The sequence below is a fragment of the Lagopus muta genome, chromosome 1, assembly GCF_023343835.1.
Source record: "Lagopus muta isolate bLagMut1 chromosome 1, bLagMut1 primary, whole genome shotgun sequence".
NCBI classification, from domain to species: Eukaryota; Metazoa; Chordata; class Aves; order Galliformes; family Phasianidae; genus Lagopus; species Lagopus muta.
In genome coordinates, this window is record NC_064433.1 from 39,099,684 (window position 1) to 39,121,174 (window position 21,491).

At 41.3% G+C, this 21,491-nt stretch overlaps 1 protein-coding gene across 8 annotated transcripts in view; it reads right to left on the reverse strand.

Annotated features, from left to right (window-relative positions):
* PPP1R12A (protein phosphatase 1 regulatory subunit 12A) overlaps positions 1 to 20,892 on the reverse strand; it is a 122,725-nt gene extending 101,833 nt beyond the window's left edge. For all 8 annotated transcript variants that reach the window (XM_048933588.1, XM_048933590.1, XM_048933584.1 and 5 more), the window contains exon 1: positions 20,522 to 20,892. In XM_048933588.1, coding sequence (XP_048789545.1) covers positions 20,522 to 20,758 — 237 coding nt within the window. In that variant the 5' untranslated portion in view covers positions 20,759 to 20,892. The remainder of the gene's footprint in view (positions 1 to 20,521) is intronic.
* Positions 20,893 to 21,491: the final 599 nt, after the last annotated feature.

A 21,491-nucleotide genomic window follows, 5' to 3' on the forward strand; every position in this document is an offset into this window, starting at 1 on the left:
TTTTCACAGTAAGTTGTGGTAAATCTCCTCTTCCTCCTGGGAAACTTGGTAACAAAGTCAGTCTTCTTTAATTTGGAACTCATGAGCATGTCAAAAACTAACTCTAGGTTTTATATGTGTTCCTACATTACGTATGGCCGTACATTTAAGGATCACTGAGGTAACAAGAAGTGCCCATAAAAATAAACGCACTGTAGAGTCTAACACAGAACATGACTAGGTAGTCTGAGTAGGAGGGCTGCTCTGAATATAATGCCTCTTTATTTATTTCCATGGAAGCTACAACAAGGAGCACAATAACAGTATTTCATAGAGCAAATTCTCAGCAATAAAACACTACACAGAATATTTTAATTGTTAGCTCTAATTTCGAAAACAATACAGTTAGATAGGAACTCAAGGAAAGAAGCATACTATTGTTGATTTAATTTATATGGTTCCTCAGGAAAGACGTCAATGAATTTGCCTCACTCAACTATGAAGTAATGACTCCTTAATTACAGCAATCTTCTCTATTAACACTTAGTATTTAAAATTAACCTGTACTTAAAGTCTTGAACTGAAGATCTGAGGTCTAAATGAAGTTAAACGCAGAACTGCAATACATGATTTGTCTTGCTTTAAATGAAACAGTGAGTTTTCTCATTTGTGTTTGATTTACACCTCAGAACTCCAACACACAGAACCTTAGAAACAGAACAGTTGATACGACTCATGTAATCAACAACCTTATTGTTGAAAGGAGGTATGCACCTCATGACAAAACCAGTGGATGATGAGAACTTGCACCATCCTTACTGTCTGTCGTTGTCAAGTGTGCAGAATGAGTTTCCTCAATTAAGCTGTACCTTAATCTGATGACTGCACATCTCTGGGTTCTTGAAATACTGAAGCGTGAAAACTGTTCAGCAAAACTGTGAAGGTTTAGTACAAATGATACACAAACACCATTAATGAAGTGCCTGCAGAACTGGACAAGAAACAGAAGAGTGACCTTCAATCTAGATGTCTGAGAATTATTTACAAAGTGCTGAAATTCTGCTTCTGTTGTAAGGATTACCATGTATTTGCCTTTTAGCTACTTTCTATTTTCAGCTTGTACAGAGTCATTTTTTCCATTACTGTAAGCTACCTGTTTTTATTGGATGCTTTCAGCCTAAGCATGTTCATAACACCACATCTTCAAAATTATGGTTAAAAGCGAGATAAAATTTGCCAAATTTAACAATCAAGATGAGCCTGAAGCTGTTGCTATGGCTATCTACTTTTGAAAACAATTCAATACATCACAACATATGAACTTATACTTAATGTTAAAGAAGAAATAGTTTATCATAACAGTTTTACCAACTTATGGATGAATATTAGCAAATCAACATTTACAGTATGTCAGTGGGCACCTTACATCACAGTGGTTAGAAGGTAGTTAACTGAGCTGTTTTAATTTCTTACTTTAGAATCTTAGCATTCTAAAGTAAATGAATAATACATATGTATTATGTATACATATATATATATACACAAATGAAAACTGAGTAAAAACTACAAACTAAGTCTGCTACTTTGTAATACTACCAATAAAATTTGTAATAGCAAGATGGTGTATTCTTTAATAGGCACTACATTAAGTACAAGGAAACACTAATACAGAAAAAAATACAGCTTAGACCATCTGATAATTTCACATTTGCTAGAATTTATGCCAGTTTTCACAGACAATACATTTAAGAGTTATAGCAAAATTATTCTAAATAATTACTCCTACCCAACTATTCACATTTAATTCATCAGGTAAGAAAAATTAATTAAAGTAAAAACACAGTATACATTTTTCTTAGTTAATATTATAGCTCCCCAAAATTTGTAGGTATAGATACAAACTGAGTACAATCTACCTTTAACAGAATGATATGACAAGAAATTTGTTTTCCTTCAACTTGAAATTGATATTGCTTGCGTTATCTCCAGATTTCGCACGTCTTCCACTTCTTCAGAGGACTGTACAGACTCTTCACACAAGAGAAGCTGCTATTTCATTAGGAATTTCTGCTCACTCTGTATTGTCAGGCAGTTTATGGCTAAGAACAATTGGTAAAACACTTAGCACAACTTCCTAGTATCTGTATTACTGTAACACCTAGGAGCCCTAGCCACCAATCAAGATCTCTGGATGAAATATAACATCTGGGGAGCAAGAAAAAAGTTTCTCCTTTGACATCCACACCTTTTTAGACATAGCAGAAACAGGAGCGCACAAAAAAGGGGAGGAAAAAAAGAAAAAGATTGAGCATCAGTTAGCATGCCACCAGAGGTCTGGAACTCCATAAATGACACGATGGAAAAACTATCTAGGGCATCCAGCTTTCTGCATCAACTTCCAAGCATGACTATCCAGTATAGATGGTTTAAACCATGCTTTCATTATGTTCAAATTGATTTTTTGTTTTGCCAGAGCCTCCAGCCTCTTGTCTTTTAAAGTTTTCACATTTTCTATACTATAAAAAGCCAAAAGGTTCCTTTTGAAAACACAAGCCGCAGTCTCAAGTAATCGAGAAGACAATCTGAGGCACAGACTTCTGTAAAATCTAGAACACAGCTGCAAAGTAACCAATTTATAAATTAAATCCTTCCACTCACTGAAGAGTGAAAAACTGGATTTTACACTGCTGCTCTGTAGAACAAAGGATAATTTAGTGTAACAAAATGACTACTCTTTTCAACATCACATCTATTCTGTACACTGTCACTGTTCCTCCCCTCACTTCTCCATTCTGTTCTTCCTACCTCATGCTTTCCAGAACCTAAGACCACCCAAATTAAGCACAGCTTCTGCCGGGTCTGAGAGCAGACTGAGCACAGACATATCCCTTCTCAACACAGAGAAGTCTATGTACTTGCACAAACAACTAGAGTAAATCTTCTCGCTTGGTTCCACAGGATTGGGAAGAATCACACCAGAAGCTACAGAGGTCAGTAAAATATCAACCACTATTCCAAAACTGTGTTTACTACAACATATTTAAGAGAAGACCTGAGCAAAGATCACTTTACTGCCCTTTGTAGCCTTGAAAATAAATAAAGGTCAATCAAAATACAGTACCTGACTGCAGTAAATATCTAGACTCCATAGATATGTCTTCCACAAGAACTTGAAGGTAGAACTGCTTAGATCTTCATAAATAAAAGATATGAAACAGATTAGAAACCATCTCTTTTGAAATAGATGCCCTCTTACTTTATTCTACCTAAGAATACTCAAGTATCTGAATATTCAAGTATCTGAATGATAAGAACATCTGATGGTACAGCCTTCCACTAGGCACTCAAAAGAAGGGGTATAAAAGACCCTTTTTTTTCCCCCCTAGAGGTTGTGACCCTGCCTGTGGCACGGGGATTGGAATCTGACAATCCTTTGGGTCCCTTCCAACCCAAGCCATTCTCTGATTCTACAATCCATTACATACTTGAAAAGCAGACCACTTCCTAGCAGCAGGCAGCACCACCATCACAGCACTGACTCCCTGAAACAAAACAACATGCAACAGCAGCTTCTAGGTGACAAGGCCCAGTAGAAAACACTTCGTCTCCATTTGCCACCTTAAAGTAGTTTTTAAGCACACCACACCTCTACTTCATCTTTCAGCTTTTCAATGATCCTCCAAAATGATACTTTTCACGAAAATAAATTACTAGTATGACTTGAGTACTCAGAAGGAACCCCAGCCATTCTGCATATATATGCAATTACATTAGTTTTGGGGTTGAGTTTTTCAATTTTTTACAGTTTTAAGGCACAAAAATGTTTTTCTTCCTTTGAAGGTGAGGTCAGAATACAGCTACCAGGCATGACAGATTACACTCAAATGAAACTAATCATTTTTCTTTCCATTTATGTAGGACCCTTGAGAACATGTAAGGAGACCCACTTGGTAGTTTGCCTGAACGAACGCCCAGCTCTGCTTTTGCTTAGCAGCACCTCATGCAGCGCTAGCATCACATCCCCACCTAAACATATACAAACATACAGCAAGCTTTCCCTTAACACTAAGAAGTCTCAGATCACTCAGATGGTTTTATAAGTAACCCATCATGAACAGCACAGACCACTACCGCAGGAGTCCTACAATTTCAAACAGGTTTTGTCCTTTATTTCCAAAGCTGAGTCAAAACTGGAACAGGGAGCCTTCCATACAGGCACGAAGATTCCTGCTGAGCCACAATGAAGCACAGACTGGTAGAAGCACTCACAATTAAGCAGTTTCTGACTTGCACGTAGTCCCTCAGCAACTCCCTGCCTGTCTCTCAGGCTGCAGGCAGTCAGTCACTACCGCAGGAAAAATGTGTGCATACACAAAGCTGTCCAACTATCCTAGTTCCAAGCCATTCTGCCTGAAAATCTGATTGCATACAAAATAACTAAAGGAAGCAGCCACAGAAGTAAAGGTTTGTGGTATATAGTGAGAGATTCTCTTCTGGAGAAAAGAGTGAAAAAGTCAGGGAAGGAAAGAACGATGAGGAAAAGGCTTTAAAAACAAAATAAACACAAAAATCCACAGAGACTTAGATATTAAACAATAACCTCATACAGCTACAAGCTGACTTCATGGAAAAGATGTTTCACTCGCAGAAGAAAAAACAGTAGCAAATGGTGGAATCAACTGTCCTTTGGTTGTTGAACCTAAGTAAAGTTATGAATTTGCCTCAGTATTTCTCTCCTGGAATTCACAGCTGCTTGGCTCCAATTTCCAACTGCAAAATGAATAATTTCCATTTTAGGAGAGCAGCTTGCAGGAGGTCAGAGCAATCTGGCTATACTTGATTATACACCATGGTTAGTTTACCAGCTGACAGATCTGCTTGTGCTAGTACATGCACAAAAACAATCTAACTTCATCAAAGCAAATGTACTAGAACTTCAGCCGAAGAAGCTGTATTAAGTCTTACCACAGAGATTCAGCTAACACTGGAGAACTTTACATCTGCTTCTGGCACTTTTAGCTCAAGTGCTGGATGAAGTTAATATTCAGTCCCACTTAGCAGTGGGTAAGCATCTTGGTTTCACAACATTCAAAAGACATTTTTTCTATCTTCAAAATTCAGCAGCATGAACAAATCAATTTAGTAAGTACAGAACATCCACCCTCATCCATCCCACAGAAGGACTCAAAGATTAGTGGCTTATTGTACCTAGTGGAAGTACAAAGTGTGATATCTGCCTGCATAAAAGAAAAAAAGGAATTATGACAGTGCAAAAAAAAAAAAAAAGAAAAATCATAATTCTTTCATTCAATGTGCCATGTATGCCAAAGTCACAGGTCAAACTCAATACAAACAATTAGAACAAAGTTAAAGCTTGCCAATTTGAACATCCTTCTATACAGAAAAAGTCACCTGAACCAAGCTCAAAAAAGAATGCCGTCAACATTTATTACATTAAATGTTTCAGAGACAAAGCCAGAACTTTAACTATTTGCGTTGCAGCTGAAGAGTGTTCCTAATCTGCTAAGCATTTGTACTGTTAGGTCACCAAGGCAGTCAAAACTCTAGTAAAAGCAGTGTTAAGCATTAAGTATTGAGATTAAATAATGACATGGAGATATTGCACATCAGTTATGTCACAACTAGATATCAAGAGGTTCTAGTACCCACCTGCCTATTCAGTCCTGAGCTTGAGATTCCACAACAGTCAATAAAATACACGATGTTCAAATGCCTCCTCATAAAAGCTATTAGAAAACCATTTTAGAATGTTTAAACTTGAGGTGGGGACAGAGGAAACATACACCCCACAACCACCACAAGCCCACTGTGAAGATATATTACCATTCTTCGGATCGGAATACAAAGTTCTGTAAACAAAGGCAATGGATTAGAAACTCAAACTCTTCTGAAGAACTTGAAAATTAGACAAGTAATAACAAGCATTCTGAGTTTACTCTTATCTATCACCTCTCAATACTTACTGATAAAGGACATTTAGTGCTGTTGCAAAACTTAACTTTTGTTCTCCACAGTTACTTATGACTACAGCATCTTCGACAAAAGGTTTCAGCTCAGAAAGCAAATGGCACCCTGGGCTCCATCAGAAGAGGGGTGGCCAGTAGGGACAAGGAGGCGATTGTCCCTCTCTACTCTGCTCTTGTGAGACCCCATCTGAAGCTCTGTGTCCAGCTCTGGAGCCCCCAGTACAAAAAAGACAGGGAACTGTTGGAGAGGGTCCAGAGGAGGGCCATGAAGATGATCAGGGGACTGGAGCACCTCCCCTCTGAAGACAGGCTGAAGGAACTGGGCTTGTTCAGCCTGGAGAAAAGAAGGCTGCGGGGTGACCTCATTGCAGCCTTCAGTACCTAAAGGAAGCCTACAAACAGGAGGGGAATCAACTCTTTGAAAGGGTTAATAACTGCAGGACTAAAGGAAATGGTTTTTAGTTGAGGGAGGGAAGATTTAGGTTGGATGTCAGGGGGAAGTTCTTTACTGTAAGAGTGGTGAGGTGCTGGAACAGGCTGCCCAGAGAGGTTGTGGATGCCCCGTCCCTGGAGGTGTTCAAGGCCAGACTGGATGGAGCCCTGGGCAGCCTGGTCTAGTATTAAATGGGGAGGTTGGTGGCCCTGCATGTGGCAGGGGGGTTGGAGATTCATGATCCTTGAGGTCCCTCCCAACCCAGGCCATTCTATGATTCTGTTTGCACTGAGCTTTACTTTACACTGCAAGTTCTATGGCATTTATCATAATCAGTCTTATACAACATTTTCCTGTCCCCTATTCAACAGGATAACAGCATTTCCCTTTGATTCTTGCATTTGTGGACAATAACTTCGATAGAGTCCATGCCATCAGCCTGATGACTAGTCAAAAGCCTCAGGTTAAACATGCTTGAGAATATGCGTTCCCTGACAAGATAGGAAAGTAGCGAGAACTACTGGCCTTGGTGGTTGAAGAAAGGATTCTGTTGGTATGACTGACCAGTTCAACTGACCAGTTCATTTGGTCATTAACCAGCTGCCTAATTATAGTTCTATTTGACACTGTGCCAACTCAAAGGTGTAATTTCACAAATTAAGTGCTGTTCTCATTCGCTCTATGAAGAAGGAGCAGGCAAATTGACTTTCTCCAGTTATTCCAACAGGCCACCAACAGTCTGCTGCTTACCTGTCACACATCAGTGTAATCTCAGAAGCAAGACATTTCCTTTACTCATTATCTTCTTTAAAGTTGGCAACAGTTTTATCTTTTGTTTAACTACAGCAGGGAATCCTATTCTCCTCCACGAGACTAACAACCTTCCACAATATCCACCAGACTGTTAGAGCTTTTCTCCCCTCTCCAAGCACAGAATCAAGTTCTGATAAAACTCAGTCACAAGTATCTGGAACATGAAATCTTACATTGAGAAAAAAAGACAATTGTGGGAAAAAGAAAACTGTATGCTGCAGAAAAAATAGGCAGACTATCTGCATCTTAACTTACAAATTAGAAGTAATTATAAAATCCTTTTTTAAAGACAGAGTCAGGCTTTACCCAGAAATACCTGAGATTAAGAAGGCAGACAGCCTAACAGTGATCAATATTCTCAAAGAATCAACACACCAAGAAAAGACTGCAGACATTTCATGATCAGTGAACCGTAAATGAAAAAGCAGAAGTTCACCAAAATCTTCAGTTCTCATAGATGACTTTATAGCTCCTCACCTGTTGCCACTATGTCGTAAAGAAACAAAAATTCCAGATAAACTAATAATGAAGACACAGGTTTGGGAAGCTGAGGTGTCATCTATCCACTTAAAGTAAAGAGGAGCAGAGAAGTAAATATCCTGTGTTTCAATGGACGCTGATATTACCAAAGAAAGGAAGTAAACCTGCAACAAATCTTCAGTGGAGCAAGAAATCAAAGCAGGGTACATGCTCTACTTCCATAAGCCCCAGAAACTTGCTTACCTTCCTACGGATGCGAACCTCAACTGAGTCTGGTTTTATATCTCAAAAATCATAGCCAGCAACTCCTACTAGGAAAAGTTAGGAGGCAACAGAATTCAACCATCAAGACCCAGTTTCTACAAAACCAGCAGAGGAAGACAAAAACAACAACAACAACAACAAAAAAAAAAAACAACAAAAAAGAAAAAGACAAAGAGATGAGAAAAAGGGGCTGTTTATCTGTACTCAAAAAAAATTTCTGCCTCCGTCAGTGCTCTGTCTTACACTCAGGGTAATGTTCTCTACCTCGTCTTTCCTTGTACGCTCTTTCACCCATGCTCAAGATCTTCTTCCAAGAGCAGCTTACGCAACCACATGCAGCATGGGTCTCACAAATCTAAGGCAGCTATCAAAAACAAGATACAGAACTGTCTCAATAACAAATTCAGCAATTTACTACTATTCATTATATGATATTCATCAGCTTTACAGCCAGCCACTTGAGCTCAAATGCCACCCATTTGAAATCAAATTTTAAATCGCTTTTGTTTTAAAAACAGAGGGCTTGGCTAGGTAGTAAAAGGTTGTAAAACTCTTTAAACCTTAAGTAATGTTTAGGGTTTGAGCTGCAACAGAACCACCCAGATCAGCTGACTTAAGCTATTATATTCTTAAATTCTGCATAAAGCAACACCTTCTAAGTACTGACAGAATGAAAATAACTAACATTATCTAACACGGTATCTGCAACAGGGGAACATGACAAAGCCAAAGAAAAGGGAAAAATAGCAAGAAAATCCTTCCGAACTTAACTCATCTAATATTATTTATTACCTACCTAATTACAGAAGTGTAAGAAGTCCTCAAAGTAGACAAATTAAGAGTCCAAAAGTTTGCAAAAAGAGCCAAGTATAAAAAAAAAAGGTTGCTGTATGTGCAGGTAAACAAAATGTTGCAGAGACAAAGTCCCTGGAGGAACTCCAAAAGAGAGGAAATTGGCTATCAGCTCTTTCAAGCAAGCACTTGAGTCATACCTGTGCAGTTGGTAAGCTGTATCAGTGATGCACCTATGGCTCTGATGTAAACAAGGCTTCTTATCAGAAAACTACAACTACTTTTATTGGAATCCTCCCCTCCCCCCTCCCCCATTCACACTTTCATCCTTCTGCAATACTGCAGTTAAACATCATTGTTTTGCAAAAATAATTCAAATGGAAAAACAATTTTAGAGACTTCCATTATGCAAGTTTTTCCATGTCAGTTTTTCTGTTTCCACGTTTTAACTCAGCATTTACACCTGACATGACAAGGCAGTTACTGTTTGGCATTCTCTTTTAAGAGCTTCGATAGCTTTTAAAAGTCACCACTTCGGTTAATCAAGTACTTTGCTTTTGTAGAGTCTTCAAGCTTTTGTAACCTTACTGTGAGTCAAGATTCCACTTTACACTGAACAACTGATCTTCCCTCAGGAACTGCTTCACGTTCATCCAGAAAGACCTGCCTACTGCTGTGTTCCTTATGCTACAGGGTCTCCTATCAATTAGGCTCCAAAAAGCTACAGTAACTTGCTCACAGGTACAGCAATTCATGGTGGTGATTTCCTTGTAGTAACAAATAGATGCCAGCTCCACACAGAACGTCACCCAATGTAGGATGCACCCCTCTCATTTTGACATTTTTTTGTCCCATATTGGTGATAGGATAAACAACAACTTGATAACTCGTTGTTACAGTGGGATATCTTAACTTCAGTGAGAAACCTATAGTCCTCAGCAGAAATTGAAAGGTTCAGAAAATGAGTTTAAATAGCACTTTGCATGGAAGTCTGACAAATACTGCAGGACCCGGACACAACATCCTACTCAGACTCCACAAATTAAGTTCACATCTACTAAACTTTGATTGGTACACACAAAATAAGTTGTTTACTTAACCAGTTATAACACTGCAATTATCTTACCAAGTATAACCAGGTCCTGAATGTGGTAGCTGCTAATTATATTTTACATTTGTTTGACCTTACCTTCATGAACTGTGAACTGAAAATGCTGACTGAGGGAAAAAGTTACCACAACTCCAGAAGTAATTTTACACACGCACTGTATTCTACTCAAAACCATAGTAGATATTCTTACTAATCTTTAGTAAAGCTTGTTCAGGGTGGCAGTTTTTCCTCACAGGGAAAAGGGAAATGACATGTTTGAGCACAAAGTTCACACTGAAGACAATATGACATTCAAATATTTGGGGAAGCCTCTAGCCTTAAACAAGACCCAAACCATCAAACTAAACCTGAGTATTAGCTAGCCTACAGCTAGCAAGAAGATGAATCAAAACAGTCCTTCTGAGGCATACTAAGACAGTACCATGGAATCACCCGGTATGCGAAGCTTACAATGCATATTTTCTAGCTCCAAACAGACTTTACCTGCCTTACGTTTAGATCTATCAATATAGTATGATTCTGCTTTCCCAATGACTGTAAGGGAAAAGCAGTGTAAGAATTTAATTGCTGGAGTCCACTGAGTGTATCTAAGGTGGTTTTGGTTTTGTAAGTATAGCAGGTAGTGTAGCTGAAGCTGTCACAGATGAATTGTGAGATAAAAAAGGCAAAAGGACAGTTAACTGAGAACAGTTTTTTCCTCAGTTACATAAATACTTTCTCTTGCATGTTTTCCTCCCTCTTGCATGCTTTCCTTCATGAAAATGAAAAGGCTACAATTAACAGACTTTCCAGCCTCTGTATGTTAGTATTAACATAACACATTTACCTCACACCCTGTGAACAGCATCTGACTCCGACTATTTTTCCTGGTCAATGGAAGCAAACTGGCTACAACTAACACTTTGCAAAGCAGGGGTCACCATGCAGGAGAAAAAAAGAAAATATTCTCTCTGCATTAATTTAACATAACTTCATTGTAAGACAACGTTGTCTTTAACATTGCTTAAACACTAGAACAGCATATTGACTCCAAACTCAGCCCTATGAAATTAAATTATCATTGCTATTCATTTGTGAAATGCTAGCCCATCAGCAAGGAATTAGTCAGGAATTACTAGTTTTAAGAGAAAGACAGCTACATACAGAGGTCAGTGCTAGGATAATCAAGTTCAAAAATAACTCTCCAAAGGAAATCAAGGAAAAGGGTAAAAACCCCCAATCTCTCACCCTATTTTCAGTAAACAGAATCAGAAAAGCAAGCACTACATGTTTTTAACAAGAATTCCTACACAGAAACAGTGAGAGGCTGCTCACATTCCCATACTTCACAGCAGTATCTACAGTTGCATCCTGTACAGGGATGTGTTGCCAAAGCATGAATTTCCCAACACAGCCTCTTCCTGAATTCCAACCGCAGCTCCTCCGAGAACTTCCTTTTCACAAGCTATTATGTTCTATAAGTGATTTGAGATTTTTCCCCGAGTTTCATATTCAGTCTGTTTACACCTGGAACTATTTACATACTAGCTGGAGAAAATTTTTCTCTTATTCTAGAGGCAGCAAGGAGCCAGAAAAAAACCAGGCACTTCTTAACAGCGTTATGCTATTTTCCACAGACTCCGCAGCAAAGCAAACAGTACTTGTGAAAAAGATATCATTAAAGATGAAAATAATTCAAGTTGCTGAACATAACCAGTGGTGGCAAATTGAAAGCCTCGTAAGCTTTCTAAAAGCACTGTTTTATATGGCTTGATGGCATAATTTGATAGTAGTGGCATAACTACTAAATAACAATGCTATCATCCCAGTCTTCTCTGATTAAAGAGTATATAACATAAAGAGCATAACATAACATAAAGTGCATATAACATAAGGCAATTCATTTTTGCCCAAGTTCTCAGCAAGGTAGGCACATAAAGTACCAGGTCAGATGGGAAACATTTCCTAAAAAGACATATACTGAGATGAGTACAACAACTTTCAGGTGGGAATTTTTTAAACTTTTTTTTTTTATTTTTAAAAACACTGTTACTTACTTATGGCATACAAAACTCCTACAGGAGAGAGAATGAAATTTCAGATCAACTGAGAAGATCAATAGCTTTGGATTATTTCAGTTCCAGGATTTGGGTGAGGGAACAGGAAGGCACTTATGAAAACTGAACTGTTTTCATTAAGGTTACACATGTAATTAAAGCTTTTTTTTTGTATTTATGTATAATTGCATGTATTCATAAACATATGGCAAACAACACTTGTTCAAACTTGAGATGACATCTTCTCTAACGTTTAAATAACCATTTTTCCTATGTCAGTAATGGAATTACAGGTTTTCAACCAGGAATGCTGCAGCAAATTTCAGGACAATACTAAGCCCAAAGTTTCAGAGCCAGAATTCCTAGACAGTATTCTGGTTTCAAAAGAGGCCTGCAAGGATCTCAGATTTGACAGAGGAATGCAGCTCATCAATGCAGCCTTCATCCTATGTAAGTATTTCAGAAGGCAGCACTGACAGCACATGCAGAAGCGCATGCTTTCCATCAGCTGCATTTACCTTTATTGCCATGCTATCATTTTGCCTCAGAAAAATACTCACGTGTGAGGTTCCAAGAAAAAAAGTTAATAGGTAAGTCATTACTAAAAGCTTGAAGCAGAACTGTTAACAAACAGGTTTTGTGCTGCCAGCTTATCTTAGTCATTTTATAGAGAAACTGAAAGAAAAAGTAACAGGAAAATAAGTCCGCAAACAGTGGCATATAAATATTTTAGGTGCACATCAGGGAACTCCATACAAGTCCTGGCCTTATGTTTCAGAAGAAACCTCAAATACTCAAGTATGTACACACGGTGCTTGGGTTACTTTTCCGCTTGATTATTTGGATAGTAAAACAAGAAACTAAACAATCACCTGAGAACTAAAGCTTGTGTAGCAATCACTACCTGCTGTCTAACTGATTGCGACAAAGATAACTGCCACAGTTTACACTCAAGGCCATACTTTATCATCACAGACTCAAAATAAACAGAAGGATATTTCAGTCTGATTTTAATTAAAAAAGTATTCTGAAGAAATCTGTGAAACTTGGCCCCTGAAATAAAGTTTCAAAACTGAAGTTGTCTCTAACAGCCACTGCTTACAGATAGTTTGGTACCACAGTATATGATTCTGTAGTAGCTTTAGTTAAAATGTAAAACATTTGCATGAAGCTACAGTAATATCAGTACTACTTACATGTAGCCTTGAAAACAAACCTACTGCTATTTCACTGCGTAGGCCCAAAATGAGGCTACATTGGCAAGCCAACTTCTTTCTTTAGAGGTGTTCTGCCACCTTCTTAAAGCCAAATCCTCTCCTCATCCATAGTAACAGACTTTCAGAAGCCATTAGCCTAAGAAATGTATTAAGGGAGGGAAGAACTAACTTTCATGCATAAAAAGGAAACTGTCTTGTTCAAAAACTTTATCATATTGTTACAATTGTTTTTATAAGTCAAAGACTCAATGTTTGCAGGATAAACGTAGTGGTTGAATCTGTGTTCTAGAAAATAAACAACAGAAAAAATAACCCCACGCAATAAAAGCTGGGTACCAAGTCTTGTAAAAATAAAGCATTAAGAATAATCATGTATTTATAATATATAGCTACATATAAATGTATTTCTCAAAACATATGTACCCCCATCCAGTATCCTGATCATCTTTTGATTTCTTGTTCTATCCTTATACTCCTGAAAGTACGAGAAAAGAAACAGCTGAGGAATGCCGCCACTCTTATGCCATGCTTTCCATCGACTGCCATTTCAGGAATGCATATAGGGAAAAAGCAGCATGGAATGTCTCCACCCATCCAGCAGCATAAGAAGCTGCCCAGCTTACCAATAGCTTCAACTGCCTCGCAGCTGCATTCCAATAGGCATTTCTACAGTCCTACAGATCAATACAGAAACACTGTTAAGCACTGACAGGTTTGTTGGCTAAGCATCCTCATACGCTGCACCTCCTACCTGGCACATACGACACATGGGTAGTACAGCAGTAACAAGGTATGGCTCACAATTTCTTGGTTGCAAAAGTCCCAGAAGGATGTCAGCGTGCTGCAGTCATCCAAATTTACAACTGCATTTCATTTCAAAATTACTGTGTATTATTAGTGTATCTAACTCATCTGAACATACTCTTGGATAAATTTATTTCAATAAACACGTGCATGTTCCTCAATCTTGTCAGCTCAGCCTCAAAACAGACAACTGTACAGAAAGCAGCAAGAAATGTACTAGGCTTAAGTTTTGAGTGGATTGCAGAGCCTTACTAGTCCACATAAGATGATAGAGAGCATGCATGAAGGGATAAACAAGTACAGGACTGGCCAAGAGCCTGTCAAACCATCTGTTCCAACTAAAATTTAGCATATACCCTTAAGCAGATTCTAAGCTGGAAGACTTATGTCATATCTCTACTAATGATTTATAGTGCTTCCATCTCCTAACCTCAGATCCAGCTAATAAATTGAAAATTTCTCATTTGCTAAGTAGTAACAAAATGGCAATCAAGAAACTTGCCATTAAGATGTCAAGATCAAAAAGGCTTCAAAGCAAGCATGCTCACGTCAGATTTATTAACACTTACAATTGCTCATACCTACTCTCAAAAGGTGCTTTTGATGATTCATCATGAAAGGAATATTCTAAGATAACAAGTATATGTCAGAATACATACAAAACCATAGATAAAGCTTTACTGTAAAAGCAACGTTAATGCTACAGTGGAATTCATAGATAGAGACCAGTAGAAATTGTCCCTGACCATTACACTTCTGGGAGACAGATAACAATTCAGATGATAAAGCTTTGAATGTGGAACTATTACAACATGACTAGATGAATAAGTGTAATGAATCTGATAAACACAGGAAATTGCTTTAAACAACATAACTGACAGGTGTTAGAATTCATTTCAATGTTCTGTCTGTGAACAACATCCACAGCAATCAAAACTATTTAAAAAAATAAATAAAAATTCTGGCTTCAAATTTGGCAGAGCAGACAGGAGATAAGAAACCTAGAAGGGCAAAAAGACTGTTACTTCTTTTCTGCTTGGTATAATAAAGGAAACTATTGTTCTAAATGCAGCATTTAAAATTTCCACTATTATATTTAAAGTACATTCCAAACAATCACTTGTTTTTTTTCTCCTCTTGCCTCCATTTCAAAGGGTGCAAAAAACAAGATCTCAGATGACACGATCAGTAGGAAGTTAACAAGTACTTACTGTAAAACTGGAACCTACGTACTGAAACTATGGAGTGAAGGATCCATAGCCCACACAAGAACCAACTCCCATTACAAAGGGAATTTTAAATGAATGTGTCTCTGTAGTTTAATCACTTACTGAAGTCAATATTACACTTATTTCAGGATTCGTTTTCTCTTTGCTTTGTTGTAAGTTGGAGAATTAAACAAGCCAGGATAATGTAATACAAGCTTAACAATGACTGAAGTTCTCATTTGTGTACCACCAAGAGTTTTAGGGGGCTGTGTGGGTGGGAAGCTTCTTCTCCTCTGAAGAGGAGGTTTTAGACATTAAGTTCATGGCAAGGACAAAATCTTGATGCACAAAAGGAAGTTCTCCTTGATAGCCTTGGAAAATCAACAGCTTCATAGCATGCAGTAATATTTCAACCCCCCCCCAAAAGAAGCAGTGCAGAAGTCATAGCTAGGAAGTTACCAAGATAGCTTTGAACTATTTCCATGCCTTCCTTATCCTTGGTTCTTGGGTGCTGCTGCTAAGATGCAAACACCCTGGAGATTTAAGATGGTAGCAACCTGTTCTTTGCTCTTATGATTCGACATGCCCTGCATGCTGTGACCTCAGCACAAATATATGACCTGTGTTATCACTTGTCAAAAAGGATCCCGAAAGTACAGTCTTAATGCCCTCTATCTAGTCCTAAGGCAATGGGATCCAGAGCAGATAAAAGTTACAATCCTTTTCCACCTCCTGTTGGAAAAGTGATCATAACAAAGTTGATGCCTACTGTAACAGTACCCTATTACCATACTCAGGTAACTACAACCATACCACCAGGAGCCCTGACAGAATTTTTCATTTAAACTACTGAAGAAGCTCCCCTCATGGAAGAAGAACCCAAGAAGTAAAACCCAAGCACGGGACTGACAGACAACAGAAACTGTCCTTCACTGGTTAATAAGAATGAGCATTCCATGAAGCACTTGCAAATTGTTTCTCAGCATCTTAGTTAGAACTGATGAACAAATGCAGACCACCATTATCAACAGCATCAACTAAAAAACTATATTTAGCATTGCATGCTGCATATCTGTAAACTGTTATAAAGTGGACCAGTCAATTTCATGTATTTATTTATTACTTGGAGAGTTGCAGGAAAACACCGATATTCACAACAGAAAGAAGGAATAGCCTTTGGGAAACTGCTCAATTGGTTGTGTGCTCCTTCACACTGAGGACAAATTCTCCATTACGGGTTAGGCAGTCTTCTTGTTCAGCCTTCACCACTGACAGTACCCGGCATGCTCAGTGATCCCTGTGCACAGTCAGGACAACACCACTCTTCCAAGCACAGCACCCTCCCAGGCAGGGAAGAGCAGCAGCACAGCAAGACATCTTCCATGCCTCATGGTGGGATGAGATTGTAGTAGTCATCTTCCTCCCCAGAGTCCAAAAACCAAGCTATCGCCTACTAAATCTGAGCTGCCACAAAGGAAGAGGGTAGCCAAAAAGCAAGCTGCCTAAGTTTTCATACACACATACCTAAGTGCAGCTGCCTTCTTTCTCAGGAGCAGGCAGGTACTCCACAGCACACACCCATGCTCCCAGGGGAGAGGCACATGCATGAAATCCAGGAACCCACTCACATATCAGACCCTCCCCAGTACACGCAGACCTCTCGTGCTGCTGCTCAGAAAGGCCATGCTCCTCCTTCCTGAACAAGTTCTGTGCAATTTCTGTCTAAACTGCTTTCACTCACTTCAGCAGCATGAGCAAATAAGTCCTCTTTCACAGAGGGCAAGAAATGAGGACGGGAGAGAATCCAAACGCTTTGAGGAAAGACAGGTGCTGAGCCTTTAAGAGGACAGAATTGAATCCCATTCTTAATAAATACGTATGTATGCTCTAGAAGAGACTAGGTTTTATTAAAAACCATACAACCTCTTCTTATTTCAGAATATGCCACATTTCCCTTCTCTGCAGAAACCATTAATTTGTGAGATCACAGCTCACCTCAGGCCGTTTTTCTCCAGTTCAACTGTTCTAGCAGATAAGAAAGGCTGCACTATCTGTATGTTGGATCTCACCCTGTGTGACAACTGCCAGGAAACATAGTATTATGAACATTATCAACTTAAAAACCAAGTTTATTGAACAGACTTCCAATGCGAATTTCAAACTTAAATTTACAGATAGGTTTTCTGGTCTTCCAGACACGTTATATACATGTTTGTATGCAAGATATTGTAATAGAATGCATATCTTCCTGCAGTATCCTACATTATATACTGTCTCCTATAAATGGATAAGTTACGTACCCAGATTCATCCTTAATGCTGAATGTCTAACCTGAATGCATGCTAAAAAAGTTCTTGAAGGAAGAGAATGACATCTGAATCCAATACGACATACAGAAATATGTCATCTAATAACAAGTTTGTTCCTCAGTTCTGCCAGATTTATTTTTTAGAACTCAATATGTGCCCTCAAACGTAACGCACTAAGTCCATTTGTCTCTGCACAGCAAAGCATACAAGATTACACAGTGGCACTGACAAGAGATGAAAGAAGAACCTGCACATGCTCTTCCCATTTCTCACAAGCTACCAAGACAACAGGAATTTCTTCCCCCTGTACACATTAACGGAAACAGACCTACATAAAGCTTTCTGATATTCTACCCCACTGAAATGGGAGAAGTCCAGCTAATTGCTCTAGTAACAAAACGTGATGCTCCAATAAGGATCAGATCTGAATTTCGGTATTAATAGTACTTCTTCCTTCAGTACCTCCAACTACTCAGACTGCGGAGACAACAACAAAAAGACAAAGCTTAAACCCTTACCAGATATATACAGAAGTTACAGGAAAAACAAAGCTGAACGGCAACAGAATTAAACATTCAGACACAGAATGTGAGCACCAGAGCTAGATGATCTTTAAGGTCCCTTCCAATCTAAGCCATTCCGTAATTCTATGAATTTGCCCTCAATAACTGCAAAAAAATATTAAATGCAAAATTAAACCCTACCCAAAGAAGGTAGGGTCACTCTGTCCCTGCTAACAAATTCATTCCTGTAAAGCAATACAGTGTACAAGGAAATTGACAACAACAACAAGCAGCAACGCAACAGCAAGGACAGTAGTTTTCAACAAAATGGACTTCAACGCTATTGATGTTAGTCAGAGCTGTCAGGACAAGTGACCAGTTTTTGAAGAGCATCCTTTGGGAACAGATACAGCTTTGTTTTATTCCATAACCAAGTCGGATTAAATGAAACCGTATTACAGACGGCATACTGCATGATGTGCACCTTTCATATGACATATTAAAAATCCTGATGGTAATGAAGTAACAAAGCAGTCATGGGAAGAGGTTTGTTATTTTGCTATCCTCCCTCGTTGTCTTAAAAAAAAAGAAAACAAAACAAACAAAAACGAGAACAGCAAAAACCGCAACAAAGAAAAGCACACAAACCATAAGATGCCTCGGCTGCCTCAAGAGGATTAGCATCTCGCAACTGATCTTCTTATTTGCTTTTAATATTGTAAGACCAGAAAAAGCTCTCTGTTATCACTACAAGAGAGTGCAGGAGAGCAAGCAGAGTTTTAGCAGCGTAAATCTTTATTCTACTAGACTTTGCCCTTTCAAACCGCAAACTATCTGCAGGTAAAAAGATAGGCAGAATAACAGCAGAGTATTCTGATCTGGGCTTCTCTGTACGTAACATCAAAATCACTTTGAAAAATGCTATTTATACTTCATGGAGAAAAACATCATCATTCACCTCTCATTCTCAGGGAGTCGAGTCAGACATCATCCCTGCCCACCAATCGCTGGTGCGCAGTCGGAGACTTGCAGATCCAACGATCTAACCAGTTAAGGAATGACTTCTAATACTGAGTTCCCTTCTAGCACAAAGCAATCATAACCTGATTAGAGAAGAGTAAATGCACAAAACCAGGCTTGTGAGCAACAGGGTAGCCTCAAGTCAGGCAAGCCTGCTGCAGTAACACTCTGACAGCCTTAACCACAACGCAGTCATTCTTCCAGTTGAGTTCACAACTGAAAGCAAACCTTACGCTGCCAAACAAGCGATGACATACACAGGAAACAGAGCAAAAAGCAGTGAGATTTTGTATCTTATATTCAGAATTGGATTCTATTCTTTATTGCTAAGGAGCAGCTTATATTTGTAGAAATTCACATCCCCGGATGTCTAAACGGGTAGGATAACACCCATTGAGTTCACCACCTCATTTCTGTTTAAGTACAGTGCAATATAACAGTGTCCCAATTACCTCACTTGACCATTTTGGGAAGACTGCAACATGGTCAACCCACATCTCAATCTTTTTCTTCCTCCTGAACTAGCAAACAAGTTCTAAACTTCAGAACGATAACCTGGCCCGTCAAAGATACATACGTATAATCTATATATTTCTACTTTTTAGCTATCCAGGGAATTTAATACTGTGGGGAAGCTTTTGGCCTCCTAGAAAAAGAAGAACTATTCAGGCAAACCCGCATTATCTCCGGATTGCCACAGCCTTTCCTTATTTGGCTAACGTTTTGAGATTCCAATCAGACTGCTATGAAGTTCAGCGTGCACAAAGCATCCATTTTGAGGAAACTTTCACAGCCTGTCTCCCCGCTGTTCCCCTGCCCCGAGTGAAGCTCCCCCTGGGCGGCAGCAGCCCCGGCCACACACCCACGCCCGAACAAAGCCACTCGGCTTCGTCGCACTGCTCTCCGACACGCGGAGGAAGGCTGTAAAAGCCCCGCTCCCCTTCAACTTCAGCTCGCGCACTGCGGCAGAAGCCATCGCTCGGGAGAGAAGCGGGCTGTTATCGACACGCGTTTCTCTATTAGGCACAAATCGCGAGTTTCCCCTCGGAAACGGGCTGGCGGAGGACGGCCCGGCTCTCCCCGCTCACGGAGGAGGAGGCTTTCATCGGCTCGAGCACAGCCGAACCTCCGGACGGACGGAGGAAGCCGGAAACCGCCGCGGGGAGCGGCGGCAGCGGGAAGCGACCCCGCCGAGCGCCTCCCCTCACCTGCGGCCCTGCCCCAGGAGCTCCCGGGGGGCTCGGGCGGGGCCCGCACCCCGACCCAGGCGGGGGTAACTCCAGGAGGGCCCTGCAACGAGGAGGGGAACCGGCCCCTCACCCTCCCGAGCCGGCCCGGAGCCCGCCCGGAGGCTCCAGAGCGGAGGCCCCGCCGCACGGCCACTCCCCCGCCGCCCCCGAGCCCGACCCCGCTCCCCGCCACCTCCCGCCCCGCGGCCCCTCCCCACCCCAACACCCCCCAGCGGAGGGGAAAGCCGCCGCCGCCGGCCCTTACCCCCGCGGCCGCTTCCCGTAGGGACGCCCCGCAGGCCTCGCCCCCCGCCCTGCCCGCCCGGCCGCACCGACCTGGTGGAGCGCGGTGAGCCCGTCCACATTAGCGTAGTTGATGTCGGCGCCGCGCTCCAGCAGCCGCAGCACCTCCTCCGTGTCCCCGCTGGAGCAGGCAGCCAGGAAGACGGCGCCGTCGTCGAACTTCACCTTGGTCTTTTTGCGCTTGACCACGGGCGGCTCCAGGTCGGTCTCAGAGCCGATCCAGCGCTTCAGCTGCTCGTTCCGCTTCTGCTTGGCGTCCGCCATCTTCATGCCCCGCTCCCGCCTGACCCCCTCGCTATCGCCGCGCCGAGGATAGACTATATACCGCCGTATCCCACAGCGCACCGCGGCCCGCGCTCGCCCTCGCTCACGCACCCACCCAGATGGACGCGCAGGGCGGGAGGGAGCCGAGGGGCGGGGCGGCGGCGGCGGCTCCTTAGCATAATCCCGCGAGACTTCCGGGCGGGGCGGGGCGGAGCCCCAGGGAGGAGGGCGCGGGCGCGGGGTGGGCAAGGCGTGGCCGTTGGCTCGTGACGTCACGGGCGGACGGGGGCGGTGGCGGGGCCGGGCCGGGGCCGGGCCGAGGCGGTGCAGAGGCGCGGTTGGCCTTTGCGCGGGCCGCGGGTTCAAGAGTTCAGCTGGAGGGGTCAGCGGTTCTGTTAGGGCGGCTGGTGCGGGCCTCGGGAAGCAAAGTGAGGCTGCAGGCGTACCGCTTCCCTGCTCGCGTCTTCTTCGCTTGCGCCTCTGTTAGCAGAGCGACTGCAGCCGCTCTGAGAAGAAGACGCGCGGGGCTGCTGAGGATGCCCCGCTTGGGAAAGTTAAGCGTGCCCGCGTTTGGGCAGCCTGGCGTCAGAGCAGCGTGCCCTGAGGTGTCTGCACAACCCGGTGCTGCTGTGCTGGTTTCTGTTATGTTTAATTTTTATTGCCTGTAAAGCTGGAGCAGTGCACCCTGTTTCAGTTGGGAGAGAAGGAATTATAGTGCACGCAGCCTTTGAAGACACAA